Source organism: Scleropages formosus, chromosome 1, assembly GCF_900964775.1.
Source record: "Scleropages formosus chromosome 1, fSclFor1.1, whole genome shotgun sequence".
NCBI classification, from domain to species: Eukaryota; Metazoa; Chordata; class Actinopteri; order Osteoglossiformes; family Osteoglossidae; genus Scleropages; species Scleropages formosus.
In genome coordinates, this window is record NC_041806.1 from 53,093,360 (window position 1) to 53,119,990 (window position 26,631).

General features: G+C 46.6%; 2 protein-coding genes across 4 annotated transcripts in view; both read right to left on the reverse strand.

Annotated features, from left to right (window-relative positions):
* The window catches only part of dysf (dysferlin, limb girdle muscular dystrophy 2B (autosomal recessive)), an 80,784-nt gene extending 78,048 nt beyond the window's left edge, over window positions 1-2,736 (reverse strand). For all 3 annotated transcript variants that reach the window (XM_029253142.1, XM_029253133.1, XM_029253132.1), the window contains exon 1: window positions 2,467-2,736. In XM_029253142.1, the coding sequence (XP_029108975.1) occupies window positions 2,467-2,554 (88 nt within the window). In that variant the 5' untranslated portion in view covers window positions 2,555-2,736. The remainder of the gene's footprint in view (window positions 1-2,466) is intronic.
* Window positions 2,737-4,694: 1,958 nt separating this feature from the next.
* On the reverse strand, window positions 4,695-23,699 carry znf638 (zinc finger protein 638). Its single transcript, XM_018730323.2, has 27 exons — window positions 22,840-23,699; window positions 22,599-22,712; window positions 18,263-19,727; window positions 16,722-16,783; window positions 16,599-16,637; window positions 16,115-16,512; window positions 15,716-15,990; window positions 15,348-15,500; window positions 15,014-15,112; window positions 14,832-14,896; window positions 14,628-14,680; window positions 14,361-14,389; window positions 14,143-14,283; window positions 13,736-13,867; window positions 13,593-13,634; window positions 13,213-13,344; window positions 11,777-11,902; window positions 11,599-11,639; window positions 10,145-11,486; window positions 9,791-9,856; window positions 8,446-9,576; window positions 8,237-8,345; window positions 7,042-7,260; window positions 5,613-5,858; window positions 5,315-5,437; window positions 5,070-5,191; window positions 4,695-4,874 (listed from the first exon to the last, which is right to left on the reverse strand). Exons 2-27 carry the CDS (start codon window positions 22,604-22,606, stop codon window positions 4,812-4,814), a joined length of 6,681 nt encoding a protein of 2,226 aa, XP_018585839.1. The 5' UTR covers window positions 22,607-22,712; window positions 22,840-23,699; the 3' UTR covers window positions 4,695-4,811.
* Window positions 23,700-26,631: the final 2,932 nt, after the last annotated feature.

A 26,631-nucleotide genomic window follows, 5' to 3' on the forward strand; every position in this document is an offset into this window, starting at 1 on the left:
GAGATACAGATGTGGATCTATAGCTATAGATGCATACATGTGGATGAGGATGTATAAATATAGATATTAATGTGAATGTGGATATAGATAGATCTAGATATAGATATAGATACAGACATAGATATAGATATAGACCCTGCTGATAAAGTGTGTACCCCGAATTACTGCAGTACAATATACAGCTGCACAAGTAGGTGAAATGGAAAGTTGTTATGAACAATAACAGTAAACAAATCCATAAATAAACAAGCCAAAGGCAATAGAGAGAGAGAGAGAGAAAGACTCCACTGTGAACACAGACTTCCTGCAGCAAAAGACAGAGCAGATGTGTGTGAATCACGGTCACAAGAGGGCGAAACACACCAAGCGGAAGGTGGAAGCTCCTGCTCACCTACTGGACCACGTTCACTGCAATTTTCCTCAAGGGTCTCTAGCTGCTGTAACAGTGACCACGGATGACCACGGATGACCACGGATGACCACGGATGACCACGGATGACCACATGAACTCCACAGTTATACTTCAGCAGCTCCATGCTTGCTGTGGACAGTAAGAGGCAAGCTGGTCGCAGCCTTTTCCATGTTCTACCGCGCTGATTTAACGGGGTACAAACATTTAAGGCTAAATAAGGAGCCGATATTGACGAAGTGGAGCCACGGATGTGAACTATAACGCGGTGGAGCTCTTACTGAATGACCGCTAACGAGTATAACATAGAGTAAAGGATGTGAAAGACTGAGGGACACGTGGTTTGAACACACGGTTCTTGGCTTGGAGCCACACGGCGGTCAAGAGTTTCTGCAAGAGATGAGCGTAAAGAACAAGGGCTTTATTGTACACGTGTCTTGTGTTTCCACGCACAAACGCACGAGACCACGGATGGAGGCTTGGAGGGGCCGACAGGAGAAAGTTCGTAACCCTAAGTGTTTAATGTCCGAACTGCTGACCGCACCACGTTGGGGGGGGTCTGTCGACCGCGTTCGCGTCCGAGCTCTTCCATCACGTGAAGAAGCTCTGTGGATCCACAGCTCTGGAGTCACACCGTGCTCTGAAGAACGAGCCACGTCACCGATGGATGAGACACTGGCCTCCGCAGCAACAGGTTGTGGGTTTGAGTCCCGTGTGGGGTTCAAATACAGCTGATGCACAAATTCTGTACGTGCTCTCGTGTCGGCCGGACGGCAGGGGGCGAAGCGCTTACAGCCGCTGGCTTTCCGTCAAAGGACGCAGGTTCCGATCTCACCTCCCCTCAAGGTATTTACCCTACTGTGAAGGGGTAAATCAGTGTTGGGACTGGAGAAAAGTGTCAGGTGAGTAAAAGCATTTAAAGGTAAACATGAGACACAAGAAGCCCATTTGTGACTGGCTGTTCACGGTGCTGATGCAGCAGGACCGCACCAGTCGCAGTAAAAAATGTGGTAAACTGATGTAAGAGACTGGAGCTAAATCAGAAATGAATTCCATGAACCTCTTCTGTTGGGAGGCCTTTCCCACAGAACGAGTGTGTGAAGTGCCGGGTTCTGCTCTCCAGCGGTTGCGTTCGCATCACGGTCCAAAATAAGGCTTCATCCCCAAATCCCTCGGGACACTTTGTCTAAACCAGTACCCTGCCGTCCCACGTCCCCCGGTGGAGAATTTGTTATGCTTCCAGAAGCAGCGTTTTCACGGTGATTTGTTTTCTGTCCATAAGGCATGGGGTAAAACGGTGTAAAAACCAGTGGATTTTTTTCAAAAAAAACACTACTCAGCAAGAACAGCAGTTAAAACAAAGAGAAGGAAGCCTGAACACGACTCCAAGAGCAGAAACAAGTGTGACCACAGTCCAGTGTCAGTGGGCACCACACACACACACACACACGGAGAGTGATGCTGAACACAAACGCAACTGGTTTACGTCGTCCTGGCTGACAGTTAGTTCCGGGCGCAATTCGCCCGTTCGACCTGCAGGAGGAGCGGCGTCCAAAACACGGTCACGTTCACAGACAGTCACAGACAGTCACAGACAGCAAAGAACATATGGGCAGCAGGGAAAGCGGTCCTTAATAGTCACTGTCCCACACTCACAGGAGCTGGGTTCGAATCCCACCTCTTGCTGCAGTGCCCTTCACCAAGGTATTTACCCTGAAGTGATACAGTGAAAATTACCCTGCTGTACAAACAGGTAAATGACTGTAAACTGCTTTGGAGAAAAGTGTCAGATAAATAAACAAGAAGCTGAATTTCTCTGGCTGCTGCATCAGTGCCCCCCCAACCCCTCAGTGCTGTAAAAACACGGGAAGCCCCAACAGAAATAGCCCGCTGACGGTCACCGGCCTTCCAGTAATAACCTGCCAGCCGCCGGGGGTGGGGGGGGGGGGTCGGGATGGAGGGAAAGGAAAAGAAGACCTGCCCCCTGGGACCCTGCCCCACCCCCCACAGGCTAGCCTGTACCCTTTTGCCCCCCCCCACCACCACCACCCGCTTACCTTGGAACGTGACGCAGCAGTAGGCATCGCTCACGTCCTCGTCCGGCGTCAGCACGTTCTGGGCACACAGGATGAAGACCCGCAGCATGGCGCCGGTATGGGGTGGGTTTCAGTCCTCGGAGAGACAGACCCGCGCCGGGGAGGGGGGCCTCAGTCCTCACTGGGACCCGGGACCCTCGGCTGGGCCTCCTCCACAGAGGCCAAGGGAAGGAGGACAGACAGAAGCTGCTGGAGACACCGCCGCCGCTGCTGACTGCGGTCTGGACTGACCCAGTCTCTCTCTCTCTCTCTCTCTCTCACACACACACACACACACACACACACACACACACACACACACACACACACACGGTGCTTTCAATCAGTGCTGCTCTTAAAGAGACAGTCGTCTCTCCACACGCTCCCAGTCTCTGCTGCTGTAGCACCCTGGTGGCATAGCGTGAAGCTGAAGAGAAAATGTGGGTCTCCAACACTGGCCAGCAGGGGGCGCAGTGGTTACAGCTGCTGCCTTTGGACATGAAGGACCCAGGCTTGAATCACACCTCATGCTGTAGTACCCTTGAGCAAGGTACTTACCCTGAACAGATAAATGAAAAGTAGCCAGCTGCGTAAATGGCTAGGAGGCTAGGTAGCTTAGGAGTAACACCGAAGTAGGTCCGCCTCCTTCCATTCAAAAGTACGTTGGCTTTATTCACACCCATCAATTCTGTCTTAATATTGCCCACACAAGGCTGCTTTACCCTTCAGTTTACAAGCAATTCAACAACCATGATCCCCACACCCACCGAGCAGCTCAGTTCCCTGCGCCACCGCATCCCAGGCGTGGTACACGCAGTACAGTACGGTAAACTTACTACAGCCATTCACACATCTGTACAGTGGGATAACATAACACACACAGAGACAAAAACACTCGCACTGTGTGTTGGGGTGGGGGGGCAGCGCCTGCTGCGGCAAGCGAAGAAAGCGACGAGTGCGGTTAACGCACCAGCCAGGGCTCCGCTCCACTCACAGCAGGTGGGAAGGAGCTGGAAAAAATGTGTGTGGGTGCCTGGAATTTTGTGGGCTGAGCAGGAGAAAACGACGTCACACAGAGGACACGCTGGACCACGGGACCGACTAACACGGTAAATGACTAGGAGAAAGGAATTAATAAGAGCAGCGTTGAACGTGCTGTGCAGTTTATATTTACCACAATGGAAGGATGTGATTGGTTCACACTGTACTGTATATGAACGGTCTATTTTGTGCTGCAGTAAAAATGACCATTTTATAAATGGGGAAAATCAGCGTAAGTAGCGTAACACCATTTCTGGAGAAAAGTGCAATAAACGTAGTGTTAATAATTCATTGTTCATACAAAGAACAACGGAGGCCCAACAAAGCGATACTTTGACGAAGGTAAAAGTAAGGAGTTCCCAAACCCGAACGCTGTCACGACGTCAAGTTCAAAATGCAAACGCCACGAAAACTGACCTTTCGACAAGAGGGACGTGAGCCCAAGCGCACGTGGGACGAGCCGGCAACGCTCATGTTCAGACCCACTGCCACCACTATTACCCAGTTTGCAGCAGTTCACTGGTGCTTCTGTGAGCAGCTACCTACATCATGAGGTCATGAGCAAAGTGGCAACACGTTTCTGCAGCTTTTCTTCTGCTCAACACTCGTTTACTCAGAGTTGTACCTAAAACTGGAGGAATGCACAGGATAAATAAATGTAACAAGATGTGAGGGTCAAAGCGGAGTCAAAGAGCTGCTGTGCCCCCCGTCATCTGAGCGCCGTCACCGACCGACCCCCCGTGTCAGTTTACAGGGCCCTGCTAATGAGCGCCTGTACTAACTGCTTCACTGTGTTGCTCAGGACAACATTCAAGACAGAAAAACAACACAGACAAATTGGTAAATTAAATGGAGGTGACACCTCCCACCCCCCCTTGTGACACTAACGAAGTAAAACTGAATTCTGAACATAGATTCAAATCACTGCCATCGCAGTACTAATGTGTGTCCAAGGGCAGGGCTGCGCCGGGCTCCGTTCGCCAGCACTCGCTGATGGTATTTATATTTCATATTCCAGCCCCTGGGTTCATGCAAGGATTCTTACAGAACCCAAGACTGTGCTTGCAGAATATGACATCTTGTCAGAATACAATCTCAACACATCTGATATGGCACCATAAACGACACAAAACACTTTTTTTTTTTTTATTACATACATTTTTTGCCCCTTTATTGTCACTTAAAAGTTAATTCAAAGAAGAAAATTTACATCAAAATGCTGTTGGACCCATGAACTAAAGTGTAAAAAAAAAAAAAAAAAAAAAAAAAGAACTGGAGACATCCATTCAGTCTGCTGAACTCTGAGTGGAGCTGCTGCTCTGCTGGGCCTTCAGCTTCTGCAAGTATTTCTGTAGGAACAAAACAGTGATTTTTCCCCCCCCATCCTAGTGTCAGGTTTTAATGATCATATTAAAATGTAAAAAAAAAAAAAAAAGGGGGGGGGGGGGGGGGGGGGGCAACATGTAACAAGTGCTATTCTTTGACACACCAAGCTCCGGCACAATGAAATGCACCAGTAAGAAAGTGCAACGAGCTCTGCCCACCTCCACGTTCTGGTAGTGCTTGAGGCTGCTGCAGTGCACCTTCTTGGCCGCCTCTTCGCTGCCGTAGAAAAGGGAACAGAGCTTGCAGAAGAAGCCCGTCTTGGGTATGACGAACTCCAGCCCTGCCGTGGCACAAAGAGTGAGATGCACCGGTCAGTTCATACATCAGTCAGCGGTACCATGTTATACATCCACGATACCGCACATACCGCACCTACAGCAATCGCCCTTATCCTCGCACTCACCAACTGGATGTCCCGGGCTGAACGGGCGCAGGCTGAAGTCCTTGGGGAGCACAGACTGAGCGCACAGCTTCTTCGGAGGTGGACCCACCTTGTCTGTCACATCTCTACGTTGCTTTGACTCTTCTGCAAAGCGCACAAGTCAGACTAAAAGCCAAAGTGACAACTTACACAAGCAGCCCAACGCTATGATTATTTTATTATCCAGAGCTGCACTCAGGCAGAAGCTGATCCAATATTTGGAACAGCTCTAGTGAAGAAAGAGCGGACTGCTCCACTCAGCCCACATCTGCACTCCCACCTTTGAGTGCAGCTCGTAGCTCTGACGCGTGCTCATCTTCCACCGGCTTCTCTCGTGTCGCTTTCTGATGCGGCTCTTGAGCCGAGGGGCCGCTGCTGCCCACCTCGGGCACCTCAGACTTAACGCACGGAGGCTCAACGGTGACAGTGGCCTGGGAGGAGGGCAGCGCAGAAGGCTCTGGGACCGGATTCTCTCCCTCCGTGTTCTTCACGCCAACAGCCTTCCTGCTTCTTCCCCATTTCTTCACTGAGGGTGAGGGGGGGGAAAAAAAAAAAAAAAAAAAAAACGTGTTTGTAGCAAAGATGCCTATGAAGCACAGCAATGTCACCTCACACCTAGTGCATAGACAGCGTAAACAGGTTTTTGAGGGTAGTTGAAGGTCAGCAGAATCGCAAAGATACACAGTAACTCCTGAGGCACCGCTAACAGCGCAGTGGTTACAGCTGTTCCCTTTGGACCTGAAGGTCACAGATTTGAATCCCACCGATTGCTCTGCTCCAGTGCCCGAGCCAGATACTTAAACTGCCCTAAACTGCCCTAAACTGCACCCCAGCGCTTTCCTGGTGTACCTCCTGGGTAAGCATAAATTACCTACAATCACCATAGGCGGTTTAACACAAAGTCACTTTAGAGAAAAACATCAGCCAAGTGAATAAAGGCGTTACATTTGTTATTTATGGGACCAGTTAGTCAACAACCAGGACTGAACAGGAGGTTGTGGACACATTTTGTCACTTTAAATTGCTTTCAATTTTAATAAGTCTAAACTTAAAATTATACTGTATATAAGTTTTTTTTTTTTTTTTTTTTAAACCAAATGTAACATGCAAATAAAGTGAAAATCATCATCATAAACCCTTCATTGATTTTTTTGGTAAAATCTCACTGGTAAGAGTGACTTTCGGGTTACAAACTGTTTGTATTTTTATATTCTATAATGCAGATGATGGGTACACAGTGCGTTTTCCAAGTTTCTGGCTGTGTTCAATATTCTTTATCAAAAAAACTGGGAATGAAGTCTCTCCAGAACACCCCACCCAATGAATGCCAATTGTTGCCTAATCAGTTAAAAATGTGTAGCATTTATCTTGTTACTGAGCAGCAGCATTCAAATGCCAGCAGAATAAAGGCTCTCTCTCTCACACACACACACACACACACACACAAAGTGCATTTACAGCATAAACACTAGTCAATGAAACACATTAGGAAGTAAACTAGAAAATATTTATATATGCAAAAATTTGAAACCCAGATGGCAAAAAAAAACACTCCAGTGACCCAGATCATCAACCTCAACAGGTTACAGTCACATGCAAATATGTAAAAGGGGTCAAACTGAGTAAAACTCAAACACACAGCTACATGACAGCAAAAAAGATTAAGATTTTGGGCTTTTTTGTTTTAAAGATAGAGCTGTAATATTCACCTGCAGGCGGCCTCCCCCTCTTTCGGGACACACCGTCACCTTTCTTGGTTTGTTGCAAAGATTCTTGCTGTTCTTTAACAGGCTGCTGCTGCTGCTGCTCCTCCTCCTCCTCCTCTTCTCCCACCTCATCCACAGTAACAAAGTTCATACTGTGCAGCTCCTCAAAGCCATGGCTGTTATCCTCCTCCCCTGGGGGCTCCGAGACCCCCTCTTCAAGCTCTGCAAAGGCGAGATGCTTCCCCCATTAGCAACGTAGAATACAACACAACATGGTGAAATGTACCCTGGACCTAAAAGTGTACTATGGCACAAATACAGTAAAATACAGGCTGCAGACATGATTCTTCACAGCTCAGAACTTTTCATATTGTGAGTGGCACCATGTTCTGTACAGCCAGTTTTTTTTTTTTTTTTTAAACAGCAATACAAAAATCTAAAAACAATAAGAATCAAATCAATTACCCTCAGCCAAAAAAAAATATATATAGCCATCCATTACAATAAGCAAATTTGGCTCAATCTGTAAACATGGCAAAAAAAAAAAAAAAAAAAAAACACACACACCACACTGCTGTTCAGAAGATTCAGCACCATTTACAAATGTCCTACAGCCCTTAGTTTTCCCGAGGGACTATCCTTAAATCTGTATTTAAAGAAAATTTTTTTTGTTCATTTAAATGTTATGTACACAAAATAGAACCAACTGCTAAACGTGGAAAAACATTTACATTACAGCAGCTAATTATGTCTGAGTACCATATGTTCACTAATGAGAAAGCAACAATTTTATAACTTAAGAAATCCTGCAAGACAATCAGTTACAAGTCAGATGCCATATTTTCTGTTTAATGTCAGGCTGTGATGCTACACAATACACAGAAAATGTTCACAAATACATATTAATGTGTTGGCGTTTCAGAGGTGCTCTAATCTCTCCTTTTGAGTTATGCAGTGAAATCCTGAGCAATGGTCAGTCGCATTAATATAATAGTTTTTAAGTGTGAGATCTATTAGAACCACACCGCGGTAAGAATGGACATATTACTGTACGCTTACCAGCACCGACAACAAGGACTTCCCTGGGCTCGTTCTTTCTCATTACAAACGGGTTCACCAATATCCACCTGTTCAATACCCTTTCACCCCTTTTTAACAGCTGACCCACACTCTCCACACCCACAGCTCTAATTCTTACCTGTATTTTTTGGAGGCTGGGCTGCGGCTTCTTCTCCGCTCGTCTTCTTGCTTTCATCTTCCTCCATCGCGTCATCATCACCATCAGCCTCATCGAGGGTCACCAAGGCCTACGAAAGTCCACCCATGTTGACAACACGTAAGGGACAGCAGCGCAAACTGAAGGGCCTCCGTTTCCCTACAAAAACCAGTGTATGCAGTGGTACCAACCTCAGGGTTGAATGCCTCCCCAGACTCTTCATCCAGGCCAAAAGAACAGCTCTCAGAGCCACGTTCCTCTTTCACATCATCCTCCTCTACTATTTCATCCAAAGTGACCAAAGCCTGGAGATCCCGAACCGTGTGGAGGAAGTGGTCTTCATCTCCAACAACCTCATCCACTGTGACCAGCACTTCAGGATCTTCTCCTGTTCCTCCAAGCCCCAACAGCTCCTCCTCTTCCTCAGGGAAATCCTCCTCCTCCTCACTCACCTCATCTAGTGTGACCAGGGCTGCATCTGCTGGAGTTTGGGGTTCCTGGGCTGTTTCACTCTCCTTGTCTACTTGACACTTCTTGGTCACGTTAGCCACCTTACCTCCCATTTCAGGTAAAACCTGCTCAGCTGTGCCAGGTACAACTGTCAGATGAGGGGGGGCTGCCCCTGCAGGAGGAGATGGCCCACTCGAAAGACAACCTGCTGATAGTCTTTCTGGTTCTCTCATCTTCTGCAGTTCATTTACCACTGAGGGAGTCTTTTCAGTTGTTACCTCTGTATCTACTGTGCTATCCATCGTATGGGCAGCATTTTCAGGTACTGCCCCCTGATGGGTGTCATAGGCCTTGACTTCAGCATCAGCACTCTGTATCCCACTTGCTTTGTGGACCGAGTCTTTAGGACCCTTGTCAACCTCCAAAGTTTCCATGGGAGTCTGCTGGGCAGCTGCTGCTGCTGCAAGTCCCACAGTTACTGTTCCAAGTTCACCGGCTCTTGGTCTGGACACCACTTTAATCTGCTTGGCTTTGGACCTATGAAGTCCTGAAGTGGACTTTTTCAGTGGCTTTGCAGTTGGAACAGGTTTCTTTTGTACTCGGCCTTTCGGAGACGGACTAACAACAGGTTTCTGCTGCTGCCTTTGCTCCTTCTCTGGTTCCAGGGTTCTCCCGAGCTTGGCAGACTCTTGCAGGGCAGGCATGGATAGGCTCCAAAGTCCTTCTGGCTCACCAGGGGATACTGCATCCACCTCATCGCCGGCCTCATTGCCCACTTCATCTACAGTCACAAATTCATCCAGATTAAATGGGAAGGCATCCTCGTTCATATCCTCCAAGGCTGGCTCCTCCACCTGAGGGACTATAGGCTCCTTAGGCGAAACAAAGAATACATGTCAGGTTACCCACAACTTGTATAATAATCACTTAATGAGAAACTTACTGCTTCTGGTTTTCTAAAACAAATGCAAAGAGATGTAAATTTTCTAACATCTCTTTATTCATGTCTAACATCTGACTTTTCAGTGTCCAAGTGCACACGAGTGAACAAAAAGTGACATCATAGTTTAGAAAAGAGCTACACACCATTTTCTCATCTTTGCCATTGGAACTGCTCCTAAATTCTCTTGAGTTTCTGGCAAAGCTGTAACTCTGTGACAAGGAAAGGATGAAGAGAATGAGAACGACCACCTTCAACCGCACAGGACCTGACAAAGACGTGGCACTTTTGAGTCATTGTGTGATAGAGTGAATGGCTGTTGAGCCAGAAGTCAAGACCAGCAGAATTCCCCTCAATCCAACTGTGGAGCTTCCATAGATGAGCTGCTCTTCAGTTCACGCATACAGAAAGTTGGCTCAATAACGTCCCAGTTTATGCCGTGCTTGCAGTAAAATCAAACATGGATTCTTACTGCATTCAAAAGAGAGCACCAGCCTCACCTTGTTCTTGATCGATTCCACCTGCAAGCCCTTGTCACACTTGCTTTTGCATGACTCTGCCGACGACCCCGATGACCCACTACGTCGTGCTACAGGAGGCTCCTCTTCGTCTGACCAGGGGCAGCTTTTAGACCTGGAGTGCTGGTGCCTCTCTGGGGATGGCTCTCTGCAGCGGGCCCTCTCGTTCGGCGGAGCCCTGCTGTCAGTCGAGGGCATCACCCTGCCACTGCTCTTGCCCTTCATGGAGGCTCGCATGCGGCACTCCTGTACTGCCACCTCCAGTGCCTGTAGTATCTCCTGTGTCACAGGAGGGAAGTCCAGTGGCTTGTCGTGCTGGTTGTCTGCCTGGACGGACTCTACTTCTGCGGTATCGCTGGAGGTGGGCCATGCGGTGATGGCTGTGTCATCTGCAACGCTGAAAGTGCTGGCAGTAGACTGGCAGCTGGGGGCAGAGCCAAGCTGGCATTCAGGCGTTGATGACATGTCAGTCTGTTTGGGCTCAGACGTAGTGAGGTCTTCACAGGCTTTGGATTCTCCTCCATCAACCGGTGGGGAGGTTTCCACCTCCATGGGATCAGTAATGGACGGAATAGGGAGCTCTTCCACCATGTCACCACTGTATTCGCTGGAACCACCTTCAGTCACCGCAGCCTGAGTGTCAGTACTGTGTACGCTGCTTTCTCCTACAGTACTTTCGTCCCATTTGACCTCAGGGCCCAGGTTGGATTCATCCTCCACTGCTGCACAACTCTGAGCCTCCGCTAGTTCAGCCACAGCGGAAGCTGCTGAGCTGCTGCTAACAGAAGCAGGCGTGTCCTTGTGTGCAACTTCCTCACTCTGCTCTCCTTGTTCCTGCTGCTCACAGTCTGACCTCTCCGTTACTTCATTTGTACTTGTGTCATTGGCAGGTTTTGACACAAGCACCTGCTGGTGATTTTCATGTTCTTGTAGGGATGCCTTCAGTATGATCTCACCTTGTGCAACAACAGTGGGCATTTCGCTATCAAGAGGAATGGAAACGGTGCTTTTCATATTGTCTTTCATTTCAGCACTTGCCATCACTTTGCCCAGGGCCTGGTCTTCAGCGAACGCCGACGCTTCAGCGGCACCGAGGCCGGAACTGCTCACTGCGCACACAGGGCTCAGACGAGGTGCCGTGGAGATGCCTGCTTTGCAGTCGGACGCTTTACCCGCAGGAGAAGCGTCTCGATCGACCTTTGACTTTTCATTGTCAAAAGTGGTGGCCTGAAGTTTAGCTGCCTTAACTTTGCTGGCCACTGAAGCACTTTTGTAGAACGCTGAACTCTTCTTCAAGTCACTGGGTTTGCTGGACGGTTTAGGGCTTCAAAAAGAATGAAAAGGCTTCAAAAATGAGGCAGGCATTTTTAGATATGCATCATATACAGTACAGATAGCTTATGGAGGGGGGGGGGGGGGGGGGGAGAGAGAAGTACCTCTTCTTCACAAGCAAATTTACTGCTTCTTTCTTTTTCACCTGCAGAACAAAGAAATGTACTTTGGAAAACTGAAAACAAAGCAGCGCACAACAGCAACAATAAATCTGTTGCAATATGGATCCACATCAGGCTCAACCGTCAAAATTAAATCAGCACAAGTTTTAAAAAAACTTGCCTCCTCCTTTGCAGGTTTGGCAACGATTGAAAAGGTGAGGGGGTTGTTCTGGATGATGCACGGGAACTTCAAGAAGCGAGCGTGAACTGTCTTGGCAATAGCAGCTGACTCCATTTCAAAAATGATCTAATTCCAAAGACAAGAACAAACATCTTTGCCTCGGATAAATGAGACGAACTAACGTGCAGCATTAAAATGTTGCAAGACAAACTAAAATACCGGGTGGGACAGGTTGTTCAGCTGATGTTCTTTAGAAAGCTTCCAAAAATGTACAGAAATAAATGAATGAATGAATGAATGAATGAATGAATAAATAAATAGTGTTCTGTGCACCTGCAGGACCCTCTGGTAACCTGAACCTGAAAGCTGCAGCTCAGCAGCAGGTCCTCAGCACAGAGGAACCCTACTTGATTAGCGATACACAAAGGGCGTGGAGCTCCTGAACTCAGTCCGTTATTCACTCTCTTCTTTGTTATCCACTCGGGGATTATTAATACCACTTATCTTTCACCTCTCCAGTCATTTGTTGTGTGCATTTGAAAACTATGCCAAGCAGCTGTGCGAGAGCGACAGACCACACTGTGCGTTAACTTCCAAATTACTCGTTAATTTAAATGTGACATATAGCCTCAGGCTACACACCATCACACTAACTTCCATTTAAGAAATCCCCGGTTTTTATTGTATAGTACAGCGTTCAGGTCGGGAAGAAGAAAATGCAACTATGATACAGAAAATCTTTTGTTTTTCATTCTACTTAACTAAGGAAAATTCACAGTGACAAAGCAGGCCCATATTTGTTATTGAAACTGAATGTGATTCCCAAAACTTTGCAGGGATGGAATAAAATTTTTTGTTCCAATGCTTTCTGGGAACAAACTGCATACGTTTAAAACTGAAAAGAAAGAAAAACTGCAGCTACTGCACTACTTCTTCCTTATGATACTGGGACAGCTGGAAGTATAGTAATTCAAGCTGCAAATTTGGACCTCCAGCTGTAGTACCCTTGAGCAACGTACTTACCCTAAATTGCTCCAGTAAAATTACCCAGCTGTATAAATGGGTAGATAATTGTAAGTATCTTAACGTTCTGAGTCACCAAGGAGAAAAGCATCAGCTAAACTAATAAATGTAAATTATATTGAGTACAATTTATGGCAATTTGCAGGTGAACTTTAATGGGGATGGAATGAGTTGGAATTTTTCCCCCAATAAAAATTTATGGAAAAACTAATATCATCCGTTGTTTGACATTCAGGAAAAATTAAGGCCATTTATAAATGTTAACTGCTTTGCAACTCGATGACACTGAATTGCTTCAGTACCCAATCCATGAACACAGGAAAAGCCAAGCAAGCCTTTAATGCGAACGCAGACATCAGCAGGACAAGAGAGAAAAGGAAGTGAAGGCCCCCAAAGACTGTACTCTCCCTCACCCTGTGGTTGAGCACCAGTGCCTGCTTTACGGCGCCAAAGCGCTTCACCAGACCCTGCACCTCAGCAGCAGCGCTGGTGCCCACTGGCACGTTGCTGACGATGAGCAGCCTGTCCGCCAGCCCAGCCGTCTCCTGCAGCACAGCAATGAAGGTCAGTATCGGAGCAGTGCGCCGAAAGCTTCAAATCCCTAATACACTGCAAAGTAAACTGTTTTTGCACAATTCCAGCATAAGTGTTCATTTCAGGAACTCCAGTGAATACTGTGCACACATTTTCATTTGAGCCAGCGTCCAAAAGATTACTTTAAAACTGCCTAGGCCAGGGTTCCACAGAAAGCTAGAGGGTGGTACTATGTGTGGTCATATCCAAGAACACTTACCAAAGGTTTCTCACTTCCCATCAGTACTGCAAACAAGGACTCCTGAAAAAAGTTAAACAAGAAGAACAAAAACTAACATTAATGCTCCTGCATCACAATACAGAGGATAATTTGTGAAATTAAACAGCAAATGCGTTCCTCACCACAGCACTGAGGTCAACTGGCTTTGTCATTGGCACAATGCTCAACTCCTTCTCCTGCATCTTCACCGGCAGCTCCTTGTAAACCTTCACCATGTTCTCCATCGACTCCATGTCTGGCATCTCCATGAAGGCCTGCATGCAGGTATTGAAATATGACGACACATAACATGCCGTACTATGCAAGGCCAATGATTTTAAACCTCTCAAGAATATTCTGTAAATGCCTTGTGATTTGCATTGTTGTTTTTTTAGAATATGCCTGTTCCAAAACAACTTCTGCAACAGAGATAAATGTCAGCATTGCAGATGGCTGGTGAACCAAAGGACTAACACTATCACAGGCCACTGCCTTCTGCAGTACAACACTAGAACAGCAATAGCACGTTTAAGCTGCATCTCGTTTCTACCTTTCTCTGGGCAACCGCAATGATGACCTCCGAGGCAACTCCAAAGGGTGTTCCTAATTTGATGAGATCCTCTTCGCTATATCCACTCTCTGGCAGACCCGTGACCTCAACTACAAATTTCCTTGCTACTTCCTGTGGAGGCTGCAGAGGGAGTAAAGTGATTAAAAGACAACCAGCCAACTTTTTTTTTTTTTTTAAAAACTGCAGAAAGACCATACCTTCTTCATCTTTTTCAAAGTGTTCGTCTCTGTGGGAGTAAAAACAAAATCATTGTTAAGGGTAAAACTGTTCCAGGTCACACTTCAACAAGCCACAAACTCAGAGAAGGAGAAACGCTCACTTGTTTGAAAAGTGTTAGTTTAGTCACTTACCTACTATTTCACTTCTCTGCTCATGCTTAAAACGCACTTTTGGAGTCTCCTTACCCAGTGGAAAACTAAGGTGCATTATTGGCACCCACCTGAAGAACACAAAGTGCAACTCACCAGTGCTTTTGACAGATCTCTTCACCTTGGACTTCACTGCAATGCTCTCCTTCCTGTCAAACATATTAAATAAATGCAACATCATCAGACAGACAAACATGAGAACTTGAGTAACAACAAGGTCAAGAAAACAGAGCATTTCACTGTCTCCTTTACACAGTCCTGACAAGAAATCATCAGAAAAGCAATTTAGTAAAAACTTACTTATTAGTGCCAGTCAGCTTCTTGAGCTCTTTTCTTGGCTCCTTAGTTGTATCCTTCCCTACATCCTAAAAAAAAAAAAAAAAAAAAAAAAAAAAAAAAGGCAGGGGGAAAAATCAGACATGCAACACTAATATTAAATTAACATTTAACCCAAAGACGGGGGCTCACAGACTATCACATACTTTCTCCATACATATCTGGATGAACTTCCCTTGAATCTTCAAGTTCTTGCACTCAGCCAGAGCCTTGGCATCTTCCACCCTTTCCATGCAAACAGAAGCCTTAAAAACAACAAATGTTACTGCTCACTTCTGTAATATGATCTGCTGTGTGTGAAATGTATTGGTTGAAAACATTATGTTAAAAAGTGCAACAGGCTTCTTTAGATAAACTGCAATGACAAACACTGTCATGGAGTAAGACACAGGTTATGCTGAAGTGCAGCAACATCAACGTCTTTGTGCTTGTGTTCACATGGTCAAAGAGCTGCTTGAATCAAAGGTTTCTTAGCATTACCTCCCGTATGCCCTTCAGAAGAATAGCATGGCTTATTTTTCCAAAGGGCAGCACAGCTTCCACAAGGTCCTTGTGGGTGGTGGTAAAGGGAATTCCCTTAAAGCGGAGTAAACAGGCTGTACCCGGTGCAGTCTTCTTCTTCACTTTGGCATTCTGCAAGAGACCAATCAGGAGACGGTGTCCATTTGCAGTTTGCATTTACAAAACCTGGTGTCCAACTGGAAGTATAGCAGGTAAGCAGAGAGTGAATCATGCAAAGGTTACAAACGTGGGAAACCTGGAAGCGACAGTTAGCACCATTCCTTTTTAAATCTTCCTACAATTAAATCTGCACTAGTACATTGTTCTTCCCAAGACCTGGAACTGACCGTGGAGTTGAAGGAGCTTGACTTTGCGGCTGTGGACAAAATGGATTTGGAGGCTGAAGATTTCGCTGCGGCCAAGTGCCGTGACTTGGATGCCAAGGCGTGCAAAGGCTCACTCTTCTTGGACATAGAGGAGGGGGGAGTGGAGGAGCGTTTCATGCTGCTCCTTTTTGGAGAGGCAGAGGACCTTCCCTTCCGCTTTGCCAGCTCAGCAATGAGTGCCGGAGCCAAAGACTGCATCATCGCCTCCAGGGTGGTGCTGTCTGTCAGAGACAAGCCTGCAAGGACACAAAACAGAGTTCAATTAAGCCATAAATTAAGACAGAAGAATATACACTCGCTGGTGTAGGATTATTCCAATAAGAACAGCCTGGAAAATAAGCTTCACCGCAAGAGACAAACCTGAAGACTCAATGAGCTTCTTTGCGAGCTTCTCAGTGCTGGAGGAGCGCATCTGTCGCCGAGGACTGCATCGGCGTGGGCTCAACCTGCGGGAGCTGCGGGCCGGGGAATGACGACTGTAGCTGCGGGACCGGGAACGGCGTGGGGTGCGAGACCTTCGATGAGAGAGCAGGGGGCTGCTCCGGGACCCCCGGCGGAGGGATCTGGAGCGACTACGACTTCGAGAGAGCCGATACCTCCTAGGGCTTCTGGAGCGAGAGCGGTGCCTCCGACCCCGCGACCCAGAGCGACCACGGTACCGCCATGGGCTTGGGGATCTGGACCAGGACTGGGAGCGGGACGCAGAGCGAGTTCGTTGCAGTCCAATGCGCCGATCCAAGGATGTCTTCCTCTCATTTCTACAGCGTACATGAAGTTCTTAACATTCATTCTTGAGGTCAACCATACCTCATCACCATCAGAACCACTGCATTTTAGCGCTTACCTCGACACAGCAACAGTTTCCACATTCCAGTCGGGGTACCTTGCAAGAAAACAAAAGGAACAATTCAGTACAAATGGTCTGACTCCAGGCTACATCTTGACAGTTAGAGGGCAGCAAACTCACTGCTTCCGAAGCCGTCTGCAGCTCTCGATGTGAAGGCTTGTGTTCTGGTGTTCAATCCAGTCCTGTGAAGCAAAGAGAAACAGAATGCAGAAAGAACAGCTGAGCTCCATAGACACTCACAGAAACAGTATGCTTCAGGAATTCACACTCCTATTCTTCCACAACAGATAATCTCTAATTAAATTTTTTTTTTTGGCCAGGAAAAAGCTTTTTGATTTTAAAATTATCACCATAAAAGCTATTCTAAGCTATTAAGTACAATGAAAATATGTATTTATGCATTCAGTCTCAGCAAAAACAGACTGCAGAGATCGTAATATTCTTTTACTGTCAACTGAAAAAAGAATACATAACCTAGACTACAGTGAGATCTTGCAGTCCCAGAGTTAAAAGAAAGGAGAGAATGAAAAGTAAAAAGGTTGGGACTATGTTATCACTTAAATAGCAGGAATACAAAAACAAAAACCTTAACATTCATTTGCACAGTATTAATTTGTTCTGCTTCTCCTAAACAAATAATTGTATTTCATTGAAAAGTGGATGCCATTAGTTTTTTACGGTGGACAAAACCTCTCGTCTTATCATACGCAATCAATTTCATTTCTGACGAGAGTTGAGGTCTCAGGAGCACTCTTCCAGTTTTGCACATCACATTCCTTTGAGGCTTTGCAGACGCAAAACTTGTTTCCCACCGGGCCTAAGAGGTAGCGAGTCGTCAGCTGCTTAAAGGACTGGACACCTTCCAGAGATCAGCATTCATTCAGCAGCCAGATTGAGTGTTTAAAAAAGCTCAAATTCGTAACATCGGTGTTTTCAAGTTCTCAAAGAGACCAAAGAATCCCAGTGAGATTTCTTCATCTTCTCTTCAGCTTCTTTCTTGAGCAGTTCATCGAGGGGAAACTAGCGAATGCTGTAGACACATTTATTTAATAAAAATAAAAAAATAAAAAAACTCTTCCATCGTCTTCAGAGCCAAAGCATCAGTTAAAACGTCTATTTACATTTACTCATTTAGCAAACGCTTCTCTCCAAAGTGACAAACATCTCAGAGAACAACACAAAAAGCACATCACTGGAACAGGAGGATCTCAGCTCGTCGTCTCGTCCAATTTCTTCTTGTCTAAAACAGCAAATGTATGCCGCTCACACAACACAAATTCACTGGTACGCATCACACTTTTAGACATAGGGGAGGGGGGAAAAAATTCACACCGACCATGATATCAAATAATATAAATCCAGTGTAGGAGTTTTATTCAGGATGTTTGATGCCGAACATCAAAGACGTTTAACACCGAAAGCACCACCTATATTTCCAAATCAATAAACATAATTTTGCTCACTTAAACTTCTTCGGTCTGGCTACAGAACAGCAACTTGCCATATTAAAGACTTAATTCATAAAATACCTCCATTTTATTTAATAACCTTTAAATACAAGTAAACCCACGCTGGAAGAATTTTTAAAAATTAACACGTTTACTTAAAAACAATAAATAAAAACCCGACATTCAAGACACTTGAGGAATGCAAATACTCACCTTCATCTGGACACACTCTACGTTACACAGAGAACACGTATGAGGAAAGATCCTTGGCGATGCGGCCGAGTAATCGTTCATCATAGTGGGTGTGGGCAATCTCTTCGCGCCGCTGCTGGAGGGGAACGAGTGGGGCCAAGCCGTTTTCGGTGCCATAAAGGCAGGCTTCATCATGCAGTCTCGGGCACTGTCGCTGTGTGTCAGAGGTAGTACCGCAGTTCTGCTGGGAAGATGTACAGGCTTCACGGCTGGGTCCCGAGCAGGTGCGGGCTTGATGGTCTTTGTGTCGGGCGGATGCTTTCTCTGTTCCATCGTGGGGTTCTTTGGACCCGGGACAGTGGGCGGCTGAGGATGTTTGGAATCCACCATGGGAAAAGTGCTGCTGTTCATGGAGGACTCTACCACGTACGTCTGAGACTCTTTAGGCAGCTGGTCAAGCTGGAAGCTGTCTGCACTCTTCTCGGAATAGCCAAACTTGCTCGAATGTCCATAGTCGATGACTTTGCTCTGTCGCGATTCAGCGCCAACATGTTCCGCTCCGCTTGCCGAAGGTCCGTGATCCATGTTGGTCAAATTCCTTTTGGCTTTCCGAACACGGATGTCTCGCAAAATGAACGGGAGGTTGTCTGGGGTAAGCTGCTCATCTGGGTAATGGCTGAGGAGCTCAAGATCCTCATTTGAAAGTCCAAAGCTGGCCAATATACTGCTGGCACTCTCTGAGGTGTAGCAGGCTGGCCCTATAGCAGACTGGCCCTCTATGGTTACTCTGCCCCCTCCCGAAGGTGTTCCAAACCCAGAAGCCTGGAACATCTGCGTAGAAGGTGAAGGCTGAGCCATCGCTGGGGGAGAGAAGATCTTGCTCGAGGTCTGGAAGTTGGACCAGTCCCCCGAAGACTGCTCCTCCATTCTGCCGGAGACCCTGTGCGAAGGGAAGCTGCCGCCCTGGGTCAGGGCATCATCTCTGGGCTCTTTCCTCACTCGGGGGTCCACCATCTTCTGCTGATGCATCATCTGGCTGAGTAGACGCACCTCTTCCCGAGCTCCACGGATGTGCATGTCTATCGTAGACTCCATGTCCTGAGACATGGACGAGGGACGCTGGCTCACCTGGAACCCCAACTGCTGAGACATCATCGGCGGCATCATGCTGCTCGGGCCCAAGCGAGCTCCCCCCATGTCCATGGCTGACTGTGTGCTCATGCCATACTGGCTGGACACCATGGGCCTCTGGCTGGAGAAGGGGGTCCCCCGCGGGTTGTACAAGGGGTGGGACATCGTGACCTTGAGCAGGTTCAGCAAGGACAACGCTGGTATGGCGCGATTACCAGTGGTGAGTGCGCTCAGCTGCTGCAGGGCCAACTGGGTCTTAATTTGGGCCAACTGCAAAGAGGTGGGGCTGAAAAGGAGCGGGCTCCCGAAGTTCAAGGAATTCGCAACAGGTACATAATTTTCCAAGAACGCAAAGCTGAAAGTTAAAAACACAGACAGGATTATTGACTCGTTGCTTCACCTGCCCCCCGCCCCTTTACCACACGCAAGTACACTTGATTCTGACACAGAAACAGATGGAAACACTCAGTCACTCTGCTGGTTCAAAGGCCAGGCCCAAAACACAAGACTAACTAGTTTCATCGGAAGAAAAACGGCAAGCGTTAAATCAATAAATAATCAAGACAGTGTAACGTGACTAAAAACAATCTTAGAGCGTTCATGCGTGCCTATGGTAAATATTTCTGGATTTAAACACGTCATTTAAGTAACGCACTCAAAGTGCAGGCTACGGACAGGCACGCTGGAGTGAACAAAATTAGACTTGAAATTAAGAAACGGACTAAACCAACTGAAGGTCAAGGAAGCTACAACCCTACTTCTTGACTGACTTGCAGTTCAACAGCCAGGTGCACGATGGGCAATTTAACATGAATAACTTTTACGTCACTGAAACAGTAATTCCAAAACTGTTTATATCAGAAAATGAAAATAATTAACCCAATAAAACTGTCGTTTAAAAATAGTTCTCTTAGACTAATCATAACCTGCTCGTGTCCATGATGCTGCTTCAAAACAAAGCAGCGGTTAGATGTTGCCAAGCATGCGTCACAAAATCTCCGACGCAAACACTTGAACAAAGAAGTACAAGTGAGGTTAAATACAACTCTGATAGCTGCCATTCCATTTCATCAAAAATTCTTGAGTATTACCACAGCAGTGGCACTTGTGCTTGATTGCATACTTCTTCACATTTTCCCACGATTAGAGAAGGGAAGGAACGCGCTGCATCCGACTCGGCAAAGAGAGCCGGGCCACTTTTCCCAAACAACATAAGAGCAGCAGTATTGACGATGAAAGAACGACTACATTCGATATGTCCAAGTGCACACGCATCCTACGTCCCCCGTCCTGGGACAACAGTAAGGTCCTGGCTAAAGACATGGTCTTCCAAAGTTAAGGCTGCAGGTTCAAGCATCCCAGTCTGTTGAAGGGCTCTCAAAATCAAAATACACTCATGGGTACATCCTGTAAACAGAAGGTCAGAGGTGCGCTTCCAAAACCCACAGTAAAAGTTTGAAGATGGTAATACAAGTCAACGTTCTGAAATGTGAACAATGTTATTTGCACAGAGTCTTGGTAAATAAACTGGGCTTTCTGGAAAACTACAGAAGTCATTACACGGGAGCATTTATATTATTTTACTAAATAAATACAGACATGCATGAAGGTTAGTGGAAAGTATCTGGACTATTTTCAGTTAGTGACCCTTCTAGCCAGGTAGCTCAAGGTCTTTTACAAAAATTGACTATAAGGACACCACTAAAGCTAAAGAGAAATTAGATTTTTATGAGCGACGCTGTCACTATTGTACTGTAACTGATGAGTTTAGCCGGACAGTTTGCTTATTTTGTCAGTTTCACTGGGATCACTAACTAGCCCAGTCTGGCAGCTAAGGCCCCTCAACCCTCCTCCTCTAAAATCACCGCAATTCATTATTTATTCATTTTTGTGGCATTTTTCTCCAAAGCAACTTACAATGTTAAGCTACTTACAGCTATTACAGCAGAACAATTTCTACTAAAGCAATTCAGGGTGAGTGCCTTGCTCAAGGGACATATAGCAGGAGGTGGGCTATGAACCCAGGCCCTTTCGGTACCTGCTGCTTCCTCATAGGGACTGGTTTTCAATAACTGTTCTACAATCTTGTATGCATTTTAAATGAACACGTGTGAAACCACATCATTGTTGCATCGAGAAATGCGTAAAGGAAAGGTACAAACGGTCTCAGAAGTGATCTCAATGTTAAGCAATGTGTTAAATAAAAATAAGCAAAGATTACACTTTGAATATCCCTCACGATTCTACCACATTCAGTGTAAGTTAACAAGACATATGGAATGGCAGAGAGTAGATATTACCTTATGTTCATATTTTGTAAGAACTCACACTACCTTTCACCGCCATGTCAAATTATGTGGTGGTTTCTGAGACCAATTTCTCAAAAATCACAGTGCGAAGTGGCACTAGCGGGCAGCACTGAGTGTGGCAGAAAGCTCCTTATCGAAGGCATTTTAAACAAGAAAAAAAAACAAAAACACAACTTTGAATCCTTTTAGATAAATGTGGTTTAGACATTCAGCACCTTATGATGTCATATCTTTGACAATGACAACTTCTATACATTCACTTGTACTTTAACTGGAAATCACTTTATACATGAAGATCCACGTGAAATTGTAAAGAGGACACACTTCAAGAAGAGCAGCGCAGACAAAAGAGCATCCATACAGTACAGAGAAGGAAATCGTTTTAAAGTATTTGAGGTTTAACACAATGCACAGCTGCACAGTAATGTCCTCTTAAGTTCTAGGAAAGCAAATAATTGGGCATTTTGCAGCAATACCTACTAAACAGTGAGAAGAGATGTGCTACTTTTCGCAAAACACACAGCATGACTATTTTCCAGCATATAAGCAGACATTAACCCATGGGATGCTAACTATTGACAAAGAGGTCGACACAGTTCCACAGACAGCGCGAAATGCACAATTTTAGTAAATGCTGCATCTTCTGCACGTCATTTTTATCATGCCCTTCTATCTGATCATTGCTGTATTTGGCAAATTTCCACCGTTATCCCACCCTTGTTATTTTCCTGATTTAGTCACATATGCACAATAGTTACTGTAGTTGGATACACTTTGAGGACACTGTGGGCACATTACAGCAGCACAGTTTAACAGGAGGCCACAGAAAACATCTCCTGTTGCTCTAGAAAACTACTCGAAGCCTTGAGCTAAAATGGGTCTTACATAACTGTGAGTGAACACACAGCAGGACCCACCTGCACATCCCAGAACAGCAGTGAAAAGCAGTGCTGGCCTTCAATCGCCACCAAATGTTACCGCGGCTTTAGCGCCCCAAATATCAGAGACCCATGAGATGGGAGCAGCTGTGCCTGTGAACACCCAACGTGGACAAGATGATAAAATCATCCAACAAAAAAGAATGAATAAATAAATAAATAACCATTTAATGTCTGATCATTTAATCACAATGCAATAACGTCCACCGTTCTGTCAAACCTGATATGGGGGACGGCGCACAACCCTAACACGGGACGAAACAGGAGATTCTCAAGACGCAAATCGAACTGCAGTTTATTTGCATCTACGAGCACGTTTCACCCCGCGGTGTCCATGGCGACCGAGGCCCGTGAGTGCGCATGCGCGGGACCGGCAATGGCAATGACTCATTAGCAACTTAGCTCGCCGACTCCGTGCTGCTGGTAGCGCAGCAGATACGAACGAACGACCTAGTAAACGTTACTCTCTCACGGTCTGACAACAAAATATATGAAGAGTATCTTGCGTAAGACTTATATATAGCGACAGTAGGTTTTCACGAGGCCGAGGGGGAGGGGCAAGACGACGCGTCCAGGCGCAGCAGCTCGTCCCCCGTGGTGTTCTTCAGCACGACCAGGTCTATTTACCAAGGGTAATCAGAACGAGGGACTCAAGAGCAGGAGGGCTGTGCGTCTAGTTGATGCGAGCAACAGAGCTGGTGCTACTTGATTCTATACAGTAATGATAGCTGTTCCCCAACCACCAAGCAGCTACGTCGTCAGCACTCACTCACTCAGTTTGTCTAAATCTCATTTACCCATTTTATTATTTATATTATATTCACTTAGTGTTCTTTCCTTCTGCTGCGGTTCTGAGGGGTGCCACACAACATCGTTGTTGCATTGCATTCATTGCATACAATGACAAAGTACTTCATCTGAAGGCGCTCTCACACACAGCCGCTGCGCTCGTGCTGTCGGCCATTTTGGTTCTCACCTACGCAGCTCAGCTGGGCTCGTCGCTGCAGCTCGCGAAATCTCACCGATATAATCAAGCAGTACAACACGGAGCGGCACTCGTTTCGTTGTGCAGCAGTACTTTACTATACCTTGCAATCACTAGGATTTGTTTTACTCGTAGCTTTCCAGCGAAGCGGTCGCCCTTGTCTTATTCTCACTCCGTCTCGAGACGCTTCGGTCGCCGCTTTTAGAGCTGAGTCCGCATGAGTCGATGCCGGATCAGGTCGATGAGAGTCGATGCCGGATCAGGTCGATAAGTCACCGATACGTCCGTGCACGCGCCGCGCTGAGCTCCGCCTTGTTGCTGCTGCCCGTCCGTAAACACCCGCTTGCCTACTGCTGCTCGTGCCACTTTCTTTTTTTTTTTCCTTTAATTTTTTTTTACCACAATAGCAGTTTGTATTTCCAGAGACACCACTCGCTCACCCCCACGGCGGATCATTCGTTTTGTATCGCACTGTAGCGATTAGCGCTGTAGTTGATGTGACGTCACTGAGCCGCGCCGCCCGCAGCGCTGTGCGAACCGGCGGGGTTTGTACCTAAAGCACAGTACAGTACAGTACTTCGTGACGTGTGTGCCGAACTTACACTCTCTACAGTGTCCACGAGTTACGTGTCATATTACAGTATTAACTGGCAATTCATTCCAAGTGCCGCAAAGTTTGTAACACATGATTCATTGTCACTCACAGCACAGCTTAGTTTTTAAATTAAAGTTTTCGTGTAGCTCTGCCCTTCGCTGAGTCCCCACAACTGTCAGTTCTGTGCCTTTACTGTCTTTTGTGACGAGTGCAATTAGGGCCTTAAGGGAATATTAACGTTGCGCCTTTCTCCACAGCCTTACTGGGGTCATCTTTACTGCGTGAGTTCAGGCTGCCGGAGCAGGAGGAGGTGGGATCGGAGCCTGTGATCTCCAGGTAAAGCGGCAGCAGCAGAGGTGGCGGCTTTGACCGCTGCGCCCCCTGCTGCTCGTTCTCCCTTAACATCCTACAAGCACGACTAGTGTGTGCGGGCTCTGGAGAGGAAAGCCTCCTGCACTGTCCATTTGCCCCCACGCGGTGGCGCTCTTCTCCTCTTCGGGGGAGGTCGGGAACCCCTTTTGTGCCACGCCGAGGGCTGCTGCGACTCCTCCGCTCCAGCAACCGGCCGTCCGTTGAGGGCACCGTCACACGCGCCCTTGTCGTCGTCATGTTTGTTTGCGTCCGTCCGTCCGTCCAGCCCACGGCTGCAGCCCCACCGCAACATTCTGTATAAATTGACGTATTTCCTACTTTTAGGGAGGAAAAAGACACAAAAGAACAGCAGCGATGCTGGGTGTGTATTGGGGTAAGAAGTAGAGAAAGAATCGTGCTGGAAGGCCACACACCCCTACAAGTAACGCTACAGGTAAAGCTAGATACCCCTGCAGGAGTGAGGAGACACGCGTGTCACCTGTGTTCTGTGTGTTTCTGAGCAGCAGCTCCAGGCTCCAGAGACGAGTCGCTCCTGCTCCAAGTGAGGAGATGTGTGAGGCGCTGAGGGGTCCCGTCGGAGGACTGAGTCAAATTCCACTTTCCTTCCTGCGCGCTCCTTCCTCCTGCATCCCTCAACCGCACTGTGTCCAACAACGAGCTGTTCTGCTGTTCTTAAATCATCGAAGCTCAAAACTCATTTCGTTTAGCAGCGATCAGCTGAAGCTCCTGTCTGGGCCCACCGCCCAACCCCACCCCGGTGAGTAACTGCGTGTGTTTCAGGATCCAGGCTGTGTCTGTCCACGTGTCTGTTGTCACATTGTCCTGTCACTGGGCTCCATGTGTGTTTCCGTGTGAAGATTGCGTGTTTGAATTTTTTTCTCCGTCCCGGGTGCGAGAGCATCCTGTCCTGGCGTCTGCAGGGCATCATGTGGTAAATCAGGACACGTGAAAGGGCCACAGTTACAGTCCTTGGCAGCGCCTGGTACTCGGTCCTCGTCACATTGCTGGTGCTGGGAACAGTCGCACAAAGGTCCTACTTTGTGGTCAAACGGATGAAACAACGTCTGTCATGTGTGTTTTCTTTCATCATAATAATAATAATAATAATAATAGTAGTAGTAGTAATTAAAATAAGGGTTATTATCATTCAGCTGGAGTAGTTTATAAAGAGACATTTCATATCTGGTTTCTGACATGTCCCTTGAATCGTATGACAGTACGAGAGCTTCAAGGTGGAGAAGTGTCACTCCAGCACTGAAAATATAAAGTGTTACATTTGGAACAGTAGGGGGCACAGTAGCTAGAGCTACTGCCTTTGGACTCAAAGGACCCAGATTTGGATCCCACCCCCTGCTGTAGTGCCTTTAATGGAGGTACATACCCTCAGCTGAGGCAGTAAAATGATCCAACTGTACAAATGGGTAAATCAGTGTCAAGTGAATAAATTTAAATTGAAGGCAGAGCAGTTACTGTAAAAATATGAACATTTGCCGTCTTCTTTATACAGCAGAACTAACGGATCGTTCTCCTCTGTCAATGATCAGCTCTGTTCCAGCGCAGCCCTTCTGACCACATCGTCACGTACCAAGTGACCCGTTACCTGGTGCCATTTATTACATGACTTACAGCACATTTGCACATGGACCAGTTGCCAGAAGGGTATTAGATCTTGCAACAGAGCCCCAGTCACACACATTCTCTTTCGTACCTGTGTTCAGGCAGAGCAGCTTAACGGAACTACCTGCTGAACCAGGCAGGGTCATTAGTGCTGCTGTGTATCCGAGTAAATACAGTAAAACTCTCAGTCGCACCCAGTGTGAAGCAGTTAAGAACAGCAGGTTACTGTGATTTGAAGCAGAGCATTAATCCAGCTCACTCAAATGACCCAGGCGACATCCTTCTAGGGGCATGCACACGTAAACATGCAAACTTTCAGCAAATCAAAACACACAAATCACAAAACAAAAATACATGCTTTTCGCCAGGCCCCTTTCAGTGATAGTTGTTGACCGATTCATCCCATAAATGCACGCAACATTCCTCATCCTCTTGCTGCACAT

Excerpts from the sequence above, each read along its gene's own strand:
- znf638 (XM_018730323.2), bottom strand. Across the intron at positions 9,857-10,144 it reads TGGAATCGATCAAGAACAAG|AGTTACAGCTTTGCCAGAAA; the intron begins GTGAGGCTGGTG and ends TCCTTGTCACAG. Across the intron at positions 4,875-5,069 it reads AGCACTACCAGAACGTGGAG|AAATACTTGCAGAAGCTGAA; the intron begins GTGGGCAGAGCT and ends TTGTTCCTACAG.